At 42.6% G+C, this 12,683-nt stretch overlaps 1 protein-coding gene across 1 annotated transcript in view; it reads left to right on the top strand.

The window, feature by feature from the left end:
• LOC115234414 (protein jagged-1) overlaps positions 1-12,683 on the top strand; it is a 42,706-nt gene that overhangs the window by 8,594 nt on the left and 21,429 nt on the right. The window contains exon 2 of the mRNA XM_029805471.1: positions 9,934-10,230. Within this exon, the coding sequence (XP_029661331.1) occupies positions 9,934-10,230 (297 nt within the window). The remainder of the gene's footprint in view (positions 1-9,933; positions 10,231-12,683) is intronic.

The raw sequence follows: 12,683 nt of genomic DNA on the forward strand, positions 1-12,683 counted from the left end.
GAGCGTCGATATACCTGCAAATTTCAGCATTCCATTATTGATTACGAACATGCCTGTAAATTTGCGAATTATATTAGTCCATTATTATAACTATATTAGTCCACTAAAGACTATCAAATTTTCAGAGTTATCTGTAAAATAATCGAGAATAATACGAAATAACGAAGAGAATCCTGAAATATTATACACGCGCAGTTTATACTTTTACCAAAAGTTTATACTTTTTTTGGGAGACGGCACGTGTTAAAATAAAAATAATTACAACTTATTTCTCTCAAAGTTATCCCGTCGTTCCGCCGTAATATCTCGGGGAAAGAACCCGAGAGCACAATCATCGTGAAAATGATTAAATTATAAATATCAAATGTAAATTGCCGGGTTAAAGTATGATGCGTGTGTTCGTCGGCGAGAGGAGAGACGAGCAAGCAAATCCACGCTTCCGTAACGATCGACAATTTCGGTCCAAGCCGACGAATAATGGGAGCTTAGGAGCCTCGCTCCGACCCGGAGTTACCGGGGGTCACCTCCTCTCCTGGCCCTCTCTCTTATAAACGACTTTCGAAGAACGGGCCGCGGTAGAGAAGAGAGGGTTCCCGCGCCATCCGTCGTTCCCTCGATGATTTCGACCTAGTGCAATTAAGCGCCGCTGCCGTGTGTTGCTCTCTTTCAATTACAGTCCGCGCGGAATTACCGTTATAACGCGCGATGCCTGACGCCGAAAAAAAAAATGGTTGATGAATCTATTAACAAAGCTCAAAGATATCTTCGAAATCTTCAACTTTTCCTTTGTCAATCCCCACGAAAAAGTTTCCATTGTTATTCTCTCGCCATGAAACTTTACCGCGTATCTTATCTCGTCAAAGTGTGCTGTCGCAATTTTCTCGCTCTTGCAATCGTTTCGTTCCGTGTCTATCGGCGTGGCCAATTATCGGCGTCAGGAGGAAGACGAGTAGGAATGTTTCGCTGTTGAAAGTGAAAACGACGGTTAACTAGAAGGACGGGCCCCGCGCGATTGGCGACTTTACGCCATGTATCTACGACGATGAGGAACGAGAAAAGATCGGTAACAAACAAAGAGAAAAATGCAGAAAAAAGTCAAACAAAATATTAATCTCGAATCCGATGATGATTGAAGAAAAGAGAAGCAAAGAGAGAGAAAAAGAGAGAACGGGACGGAAATAACGCGGAACGTGATGATAGTCGAGGAGGCGTAAACGGAGAATCTTTGAGGGCAGAAGAAGCGTCTTCCGCGCGGGCGAGAGAAGCGCGGTGGCCGAGGAAAAAGCTCGTTGCGCGGCGAGAACGAACAAGCGAGAGGAGGGGGACGGAGAAGAAAGATGAAAACGGAAAGCGGGCGCGCACAGCAGCCGAAGCGGTGCCGGGGGCCGGGTTTTTAAGCGAAACGTTTAGCCGGCGGTCACGCGAATCCCCTATAAAAATCAGCCCGGAGGCGAGCAAACTCGGCGAATGCTCGGCAGATAGACAGATAATGTGGCCCGGTGGCGTTGCCCCGTGTGGCGTGGTGCTGGGGCCCCCAGTCTGGTACCCTATGGACCTCGGCGGCGCACAGGTGCGTGCCTGCGAGTCCTGTTTCCCGTGTGGTTTGCCTGTAGTAAGGAAGACAAGGAAGGGCAGGGAAGAGAAACGAGTTCACTGTCGAACGAACCTACATGGAGAGCTTTTACGAGTTCGTGGAAACGAACTCGTCGCGGATGCTGCTCTCACGAGTTTCGGAACGCGTTAAATGTAATGAGACACCTTGATATGCGGCTGCAATGACTCATTGAAAAGCGCGTGACATGGATATTAATTCTTTCCGTTATTTCGCTAATTCATTTATTTTTTATTACATGAATATGGAAAAAAATCTTAGACAAGAGAAAGGGGGTCATATTTCAAATGATGGTGGTTTGAAAGATTTCACAATTATCGAGCAATGGTTCTCTCTCTTTTTGAAGACTGGCATGATTTCTTTGGACTGATGTCAATCGGATTTTTTTGTCGATCTTCTCCGTTATTCGATCGAAAAGCAGAAAGAAGAACGAGCGCGAAAGGGAAGTTCGCAAGTCAGTGCGGGAACGGCGCGAATACCACTCGCCTCGAGAAGAAAGATGCGGTTTTTTTTCTTCGCAGATGCTTCTGTGCTTCATTGGCCGCCTCCGGCTCTTGTTTTCTTGTCCTTCACCGACGACGACCGTGGATAAAAGAATGACGATCTTGTGAACGTTGGCAGGTGTAACTGGTGAAACGTCGAGACGGCCTATTAACAGTTACTTTATTTCGCGTTTCTCGGAAAAGACTCGCATCGATCTTTCAGATATGCATTGAGTTATAGTATCTTTTACCTTCTGCGAAAAAAGATACGATATATGTTATGTTATCTTTACATGCAAAACTGATAAAACGCTCACTGTCTATCAAAATTATAATCGCTATTCTCCATCACAAGTCGAATCACTTGTTGGAATTATACAGCATTTACCATCCAGTTCTCCTGTACCTCATCTTAAATGCATAGTACGTGCATCTTGCATTTCGCACACATGAGTAGCACACGCGACTGAAATATGCGTTGCAAACGGCCGACCGTTTAGAAGAACGACATAGCGGGATTTATCGCCGGTAGTTTGTTTTGTTTGGGAATTTCAATAATGAGACTATCTGAAATTCAAACGGGAAGGGGCCCTCGGTACGATCGGCTCGCTGCTCATTTTCGTGTTCACTGAACTCGAGCAACGCGCCAACGTCGATTATGATTAAGTGCGCGCCTTAACGCTCAGTCCCCTTTCCCCGTCAACTGCGGGCGATGTTTTTCTTCTTAATTTATTATCGCGTTTTAAACCCACTCGATTTAGTCGATTTATAATCGCTCCGCTGCGGCCACTGTCGCGCGTACTTACGCAACGTGTAATCGGGAATAATCACCCTCGTAATCTATAGTCCGCTGATTAGAGACTGCGGCGATCGCTTTCTTTTTGCTGCGTGATGATCTTTTGTACTGGCGCTCCAGGTAGTTTGCAGCTAATTGTTTTACACTTCCAAATCCTTACCGCGAGAGACGACCGCAAAATAAAATTGACGAGCTCGGACACAAGATGCGATTTATAATACAAAGTTACGGCCTCGCAAATTTACGAATAACGGTTGCACCAGCAGCAGTGTGAATTAAATCCTGTTTCATACTCACTTACTCGTAATTAATTTTAGACACAGATCCAAGATTTAGAAGATACAACTCTCAAAAGTTTTACAGTAATTTTCTCATAATTACTGGCTCAAAATTCATCTTAGACAGTTTATAAGTATGAATGAATTTTAAGAAATTTTTGAAAATATTAAAGTGAGTTGCTTTACTGATTTGGAATTAATTATAAAGAAGGCGAGAGTCGAAAAAGAGGAGAGGAATGCCTCAGAGGATGATTGCTCAGATATAATGAGCGGACTGTTATTGAGATTTTATCGAATGCTGTACGCAGTTATTAGTTAATAGAACGAAACCGATATACACGCGTCTGCATCACAGATAGACACCTTGCGTAAAGGCATGATCACGAAACACCGACTCACACCTGTTCCTGTTTCTGTCGTTTCGGGCCCGTGATTCTTGCAGGCAGACAAGCAGGCAGGTAGAAGACGTTCAGATTGAGGATGCTGCAGCCGATCTCACCGGTCCAGCCTGGTCGATCGGGTTTCATCGTTCCTTGACTAGGGCTAACAAAAGTTCATCGATAGCGGCCTGCCGTTTTTATGCAGCGACGACAAGTTCCCATGAGTCTTCCCATAACGAATACGATACAACACCTACGCATTCGACTGATTGTGAGATCTTATTCAGGAAAAAAAAATGTATTTAGAAAACTTAATTTTCGCGTTAAATGGAGATGAAAACTATCTGTCATTAATTATCGCTGGGTCATCCCTGCGATATTATATTTATGAATTTTATTATCCGAATGATAGGAAGCATCTTAAGCATGTTCTTTACGATTAATTATAAATCAGATTATTGTCTCAGTCGCGAAAGAAAATTACTCACTTGAGAGATTTTTCCCGCAATTATTAATTTCGACGCCTTTAACAATTGCTGCTTTACAAATTAGGCGGCGAATTTTATTATTCGATCATGTAACACATTTAAACGAGATTTTGTCATCAACGAGATATACAATTAAATGATGCATGACAAAAGACATTTTTTTAAATCAAATAACATAAGAAAACACGACGACAAAAATACCGCGCGATATTATTCAAAGAATATTTCGAGAAATCTAATGATTAATAGGCTAGAGCAAATATTAATCAGATAATTTTTTATTCGGACCTCGATCGTTTCTCCTCTGTGATGATAAAGAGGCCAAAACGGCGGGGGTCCGCGGGACTTCCCACGCGAAGTAAGACTTTTTTAATTATTTCGGTAATTTGTGGCCGCGTTAGAGGCAGTCTGGCAGCCTTGCCGATGGGGCTTGGCGAGCGGGTAGCAAATAATATTAAGTATAGGTCTCCCTATATCTCTCGCGGAGGGGAGGGAGAGAGAGATATATGGCAGAGCCTAAGCCCGTAGTATAACCGGGGCAGCACAACACAAGCCCGTAAAACGTGAGCATGCGAGATACAATGGAACGCAGTGCAGATACGAGACGTGCAATACGAGCGACCAATACACACACACACACACACATACACGCATACTCGGAGACGAGATTCGTCCGTGCAGATTCTACGGTATAAAATTAAATGGTGTTCGGTAGGTCTATTTCACTCGGGCAGGTAGCGGCCACCGGTAATTACTACCTATGACTTGGGAGCTCAGAGATAAAATGAAAGGCTCCGGACGATTTTTGAAACCGAAATCGCGTTAGTCGCCGATGCGGTGCTGCTGCTGCTCCCTTTTCTATCTCTCCCTCTTGCCAATTCTCGGCCATTCTTTCTTTCCTTCTGCAATTGGAAGTAGAGTCGCGCGAATTGGCTCTCACAATTTATAATGATTAAAGAAATAAAAAGATGTTAAAAATATATAATTTCCATTATATTTATTATTATGCAAAATACGAGAGATTACGTAATCAGTTTAAAAAAGTTATTGCATCCTTGTCGAGTTTCTTTTCTTTCTCTATATAAATGTGCCGATTATTCAAAATTGCGTTTATTGCACGAGTTGTTTAAAGCAACGTAAAAATTATTTAGCTAATTTAACTAATTTATTATGAAGAACTTTGTAGGCGCATTGCCTCTTTCCAATTAACATTAGCATATAATGATAAGATACGGGTACTTTCATCGACGTGTCCCGCTGTGATGCCAGACGGTAGCAGGTTCGCAATTAAGATATTAAAAGAACACCTCTCTTCCGTAGGCTTACATAATCATAGCCGAGTATAATTACGTATTTACATAATTACATATATACCATGCACACGGTTATTCCCCGCCTATGTTTAGCCCGCTAATGAAATCGGCGATAATAATCGATTTGTAGATAACCCATTCTGTGCACTTATCCACTTTTTAAATCTTTGTATCAGTCTTGAGTTAAATACGATGGTTACCAGTTCCAGATATATATCGGCATATATCGAATTCTGTTATCGTACGTTTGTAATTTATTCTAAATACTACTAATGATGTTAAGATACTTTAGTATGTGAAATAATTGAATAAAAGAAAGTTAATTTTTTTTTGATAAAGTGTCATCTTATTATTATTTAATTATAATAGTTCATTATTATTCAGCAAAAATGACTGAAAAGTAGTAGAAAAATTCGAGACAGATTTCACGTTGATTATTCGTCCAATAAAAGGAAAATCGCGCCGAATGGCCTTTCGAAAGTTCTGTCAGATCTGATTTTCGCGACTCGGCAAATGAGCTCTCTCGGAAGGGGGCCAGAACAAAGGAAAGAGGAAGACGCGCTGGAGAGGACACGGTAGAATCGTTTCTCAGTATGCATTCCGCGGGTGTTTCTTTGTTTTTTTTTTTTCGGACGAATTATTCGTACTTCTCGCTGGCGCAAGTTTCACAGGAGTGTGTATATAAAAGTAGGCGCACCGAGGTATGGCTCGCTGCACCTTGGCTATGCGGAAAGGAAAGGCTCTTCTTCAACGGCGAACCGACCGACCGATCGTCGCGCGAGCGTGCGCGCACACACACACACACACACACACACACATGCATACAGACATGCGTGCAACTCGGCACACATCGAAGGCCGTCGCTCTGTTCGTCTCTCGAGCACGTATATACACGGAACGGGTAGCGTTGTGACAGGTTACAAAGACGTATACATGCTCTGACGGCAACGATAACGCATCAACGATAGATATAAAATACTCCGCGAAACATTCCATCTCTAACTAAGTATTCAGAAACTTAATCTCCGAAACTTGAGCTGGACATCTAAGTCTGATTACGTCGTGAGAAAACGATTCAAAAGTTAAATTCGTACGCCTTTTCAAAAGTATCTCTCTGCAACTCGGTCATTAAAAAGGCAATAACACAGTCGGGTATAATTTAAGAATCTTATTTTTCAATGTAAATCATGAAACCTGTTTAAAGGACAATGGAGTTATTACAATGCGCGCGTAATGTGCGGTTAGAAAGGGATGAACTTTCAACTTAATAACCGCGAAAGCGAGCGCCGCTGCGAAAGACGAAAGAAACGAACGTTCCGAAGGCGCGGTGTCAGGATGGGGAAGTCGCCGCTAATACGGTGTCCCCCACCTTTATTACACCTCGACAGCCCCGGGGAACTTCAATTATCGCTGGGTGGCAGTCAACTCCGGCCATGTGGGAAAATACTGGGATAGTGAGACTCGTGTCTTTTTTCAACGATGAATGCGAAAATCGTCGTGACCGAATTCGGGCTGCACAGATTTTTTGAAGTTGAACGAAAAGAATTTTTATCATCCTTTCAAATAATAAATAATCAAATAAAAATTAAATGAGGGATATAAAATAATAAAGAATCAATATTTAACTTTAATTAAAATTTACATCCATTTAATAACGATTAAATATTCCAACATTATATCGTACAATATTATTAATATCTTTGCTCTTATCTCTTTACATACATTTTATTTAAAAACAAGCATGTATAATATATTTTGCCTGTTATAACATAATAGGCAAAATATATATATAATGTCATTAACATATTGATACAGTATATTACAAAAATGGCAGCGAAGGCGTTATTGAAATATTATCGGGAATTCCTGCGCCCCATTTTCCAATTCGGTGCCAAAATTTCGTCAGATATTCCGGTCGCGTCTTACGAACGTTATGTTGAATATCCTCCGGCCATGGCTCTCCGTAAGCGCCTAACCGCGTGCTGCGTCTAGAGGAGAGACTCTTCCGCGTCGGCTAACTTAAAACATCTCCAGCTTGCCCGTCGTCCGGCAATTTCTCGTCGGCACGTGAGCAGACTGTGCAAAGTTTGCGGAGCGCGCGTTTGCAAACGTCCGCGCGCGCAAGCGAGAAAGAGAAAGAGGAAACTCTCTAACGCTGGACCGCGCACGGAGGCAAGAGGTTACCGGCGAAGCCGAGAGAGCCTCTAGAATAAGTATGCTCGGCTAATAAAACGCGTACGCGGGTCGTTACACACGGCGTTCGCTTTCCAAACAAACGCGCAGCTCTCGTCACCGCGCGCACGGAAACTCGTACGACGCCGGGACTCACCGCCGGACAGGCAATTCATCGTCGTAAAAACGAGAAGCGCGACGAGACGACATCGAACGTCGTCGCGATCAGGAGGAGTTCAGTCAGTTCTCCAATTTTCAGACAAGCGAAAAGCATCGGTCGCTTTTAATGGATCTATATACACGCTGCCGCTGCTGCTGAATAAAGTTAAAATTTGACACATATAAGAAAACATATATATGTGTGTAATTGTACAATATTTATAATTTTTCTAAATGAAAGGGGAGGGAATATACATATATGGAAGGAATATATGTATGTATATATATATATATATATAAAGTTGCAGAAGAATATATATATATATTTTTTTTTCTGCAACTTTTATATTATATTCTTTGCAGTAGAATTTGAATTATCTATAATATGTGTGTGCGATTCAACTATTATTTGTTAAAATATTGAGCTCATATGACATTTCACAGAAACGACAGCTGACTCACGCGCTCCTTTCATCTTTTAAAGATTTCTCAAAATTGCTCCAATGTGTACATTACGGTGCATATCATCACGTCGGTCAAAGGCACGAAATTACGTAGCTTATAGCTCAAACTCTATACATATCTTTTGTTCGAACGCACACAAGATCCGATTCTTATTACGAAGTCCATTATATTATCGCCACACGATTCTTCCTTACGTCTTTCTTACGTCGCGCGATTGTTATCGCGCGAATATCGTCAATTTGCGAGACGCTTTTTATCTTTTCAATTATACATCCTCCGTTTTATCTTCGACGTTTCTCGAGTCGAAGAGCCACGGGAGCTCGACGCCGCGCCAGACCGTTAAAATGTCACTCGCGAAACAGTCTTATGTAACATAGAAGAAAGCGCGTTATGGAAAGCGCAAAGGCCAGCAGACGATCCTTTGCGCGCTTTCTACCTTCGATCTTACTCTTACGGTAATTACGTAGGCTCAGACATGTATGCACATACACCCACATCATGCCGAACCTATCTGCACACGAGCGATGTACAATGTGGTTCTATACTCCCACTTATATATCCCTTTGAGCGAATTAAATTATAACAAAATCACTTTCACAAGTTTATATAAGCTCCGTCTCTCACATTTATAGTACTTTATAGTTATTTTTTACATATATTTTTTATTCGATTCTAGATATTGACCGTAAAATCAATTACTAGAAAAAAATTAATTAAAATTAATAATAAATAAATTGGCTTATTAAAAAAATGTATGCGGCATAAAAGGACGCAAATTGTATACACTGAGAAAAAAAAAGTTGTTAACTTGACTAAATGCGTTCAACTAATTATTATTTCTTTAATTGAAATATTTAAGTATTTAAATTAAATATGACATATTAAATCTAACATGACGTATTTGACTTAAGTACTTAAATATTTCAATTAAAAAAATGATAATCAGTCGAACGCATTTAGTCAAGTTAACAACTTTTTTTTTCTCAGTGTACATATGTACATTTAACGTCGATTTATGTACCTTAGCTCATATTTGTACATTTGTCATTTCGATCACTACTCGGCTTCTCGCATATCGCGATTGGAATTTGTGTATAAGGAACTCGGATGCGCAAGTGTGTGAGGGGAAGAAGTAATCGCTCTTACCGTACTTACGTAGAATACGCGATGCGTATCGCGCGTAACGGCATGCAGTATTGGCGAGCTCGAAAATTGCCCGACCGCGCGATTGCAGTTTCGAAACTGCTCGATTTCTTTCCCGAGATTGGCACCAAGTTGCCGCTGCTGTTGCTGCTGCTGTATTCGACGCATTCGCCCGAGGGCCCCGTCTCTATCTCTTTCTCCTTAACACGAGACTTCCGTTTTCACGATACGCAATAATGGACAGTAACCCGAGGCTTTTTCAGGTCCCCGTGCTTGGCACAGAGGCGGCAATCAAATTTTATGAAAAAGCCTTTCACAAGGGACTCGGTATTTTTTTATCTCCCTCTTCCCACGTTCATTTTCTCTCAATTTCACGCGATTTATGTAACAATATTTACAATGAATTTATTACCTGAATACATGAATCTGAATAGTAATTGTTTTATTTAAAACGACAAAAGTGCGTTATGATGTGATTTTAGAAACGTCCTCTCTTCTGTTAGATACTGGACATTTTTTCAACGTATTGCATTATCGCGATAAATAATTATTACAGTAATTGCAATAGCAATAATATTTAACGTGTCGAAATCATTTAGACATATCGAGTCAGTTTTTAACAAACATTTCCATTTATTGTTGTAGGCGACAACCGCGAGCGGATACTTTGAGGTGCAGATCCTCTCGCTGACGAACAACAGGGGCACCCTGGTGGACGGTAGGTGTTGCGGCGGGGGAGGCGGGGGCGGAAAAGGAGGATTCCCGCCCTGCACGACGCCCTGCTCGACGATCTTCTGGCTCTGCCTCAAGGAATATCAGTCGAATGTCACCGCCATCGGCTCCTGTAGCTTCGGCAACACATCTAGTCAATTTATCGGTTTTAACACCTTTACTCTCACCGAACCCGCCACCCTGCCACTCCACTTCACTTTCCGATGGACGGTGAGTTATTACTTCAATTTACATTTGAATTTATTAAGCGTAATTGTTTTTCATAATTTTAATAGTGCAAAATATATATATATATATATAATATTATAGAATATATAATATTTTCGAATATATTGCATTATAAACATATTCCGCGAATTTGTTCCATTTAATTCGAATTTATACAAAAATATTATTTGTCGAAAACGCTATTCGGAATGTCAACATTGTCGGATGAGAATCAGATGGTCGCATTTAACGCTAAACACGCGTTGAGAGGATCGAGGACCGAGAGAAGGCAGGCAGGAGAGCACGTCGAGTGCCAAAACACACGCGCGGCATCACCTAATATCCGTGAGAACGTCGGCTGAAAATCCCAACCAGTCGCCGTTACACGTATACGAGGCGCGACGAGGCTTAATTCGATGTCCCGCGCGCGTTTAATAACGCGCTCCGTACGGTATGTATATACGGGACCGTAATTTTGTTTGGTCACCGGCACAATGGTCGCCGTGCCGAAAGAACGGACGGGCGAGAGGATGAAGCCGTAACGAGGGGACGACACATTCGGGAACTCGCGAGAATCAACCGCCACGAATCCATTTATCATCGACGTCGTGACACGACGCCGACGAGAACGGCGGCGTCTCATTAGCGACGCCGCCTCCGGGGACCGACACCGTTTGTATGCGTATACACACATATGCGCGTGTGTATCGATGTCCTTTCTTCAGTTCGAGCTTTCATTCTCGAAATCGCCGAAAACCGGCCGAGATTGATGTGAATCGCGGTGAACGCGCACCGTTCTTTCGCAACGCGCGATGCTAACGACCGCGCGAGTAAGAGTCGTGGTGTTTATGGCTCGCATTACATCGCCGGTCGCGTGAATAACGCAAATTTCTAGACTGTAGACTTGATTCCTTTGTCTACGATGAGGCGAGGATGCGCGCGCGAGAAAGAGAGAGAGAGAGAGAGAGAGAGAGAGAGAGAGTTATCGAATCCGCGCGAGGGATTTCCGGTCCGCTGGTCTCTCCCATCCAGCGCGAGTCGTTGCGTAAAATTCCAGTTTGGTTCCAGTCGCTTGGCAACTTCTCATCGTCGATTCCTCCTCTTCCTCTCTCTTTCTCTCGCTTTTTCCCATGTCCTCGTCCTTTCTCCCTCGTCCTCTGTAAACTCTCGCGGTGAAATTTTTACGATCGTTCATCCACGTTGAGTTTTTATCCCGCTGTTTCTTCTGTAGTTATGAATCAGTTCTTTCGACAGTTCTGTACGCGAATTTCTCATACATTCAATATTTGAAGAAGATCGCGTCGGCGTATTTTACAAATTTGATAATCGCGTCACTTGTTTTACACTTTTCATAAATGAGGTAATTGTCCTCTATTTAGTCGTGATGAAAGAAAGCATTTATAAATCGTGTGTGACTAAAAGAATAAAATTTTGAAGAGTTTTAAGGCCCCCTCCGAGATGTCATCATCATTATGTTATCGTCATAATATTAACATAAAATGTTCTGTCACGGTTTTATAAAATAGTTACAGTGCACTATCAGACGCTGCATTATACGCGGGAGAAACTCCGTCTTTTTTTTTTCTTTTTTTTTACATCCCGAAGAGTCGTCTTGTACTCAATTAGCAGCGTGCCTCCACCTACGATCCGACCGTTGTCGTCGTCGTCGTCTAACGTAATTACGGCATAATGCGCGAGCGATTTCGAGGAGACCCAAACAGTCCTCTCGAGAGACGTTGGAGTGCGCATGCAGGCGTGCCCTTGCGAGCCTGGTATACACATAGGACCGTCGAGAGTGTCCCCTTCAGACAACGATGGGCTCGGTGGGTGCCTGAAGGGGTCCCGAAGGGATACCGCGTTCGTGTCCGCGCGCGGACGAACACGCATTCGAAAAAACGCCCCCGTGTACCTACCTACCTACCTACCTACCTACCTACCTATCTACCTACACGCGCCCGTGTCGTCGTGGATTGTTTGAAGAGCTCCAGCTTCTCTGTTTGTATATTTCATAACTCGCTCGCGGGTATCTTTCGTCGAGAGGACCCATCGCGACAAAGGAAAACTACGAGGCCCTATTTTTTCCCCTCTCTTTCTCTCTCTCTCTCTCTTTTTTTCTCTCATCTCGAAGGACCGCCGCTACGAGAGATATAAACAGAAACCCTTAAATTGCTTCCCTTTCTTGTGAAGGGTTTCTTCTCCCGTTTTCAACGTGCTACCTTCGATCGTTTAGCGCTCTGCCGGTCTAATTCAATTATGGCGCGCCGTTGGTGCGTAATAAAAAAGAAAAAGTATCTAGGAATATAATATGCTAAGAAGCGTATACACGTGCGCCAGAGAACGTAACGTTTGTATGCGCGTCGAGCATGAGGAGATGACAGCGAAATAAGAAACGCGCAGAGATAAAATACGCTCGGATATCTCGGATATATCTGGATACGCCACGTATTCGCGTCGTG

The sequence above is a fragment of the Formica exsecta genome, unplaced genomic scaffold (assembly GCF_003651465.1).
Source record: "Formica exsecta isolate Colony F162 unplaced genomic scaffold, ASM365146v1 scaffold2, whole genome shotgun sequence".
NCBI lineage: Eukaryota > Metazoa > Arthropoda > Insecta > Hymenoptera > Formicidae > Formica > Formica exsecta.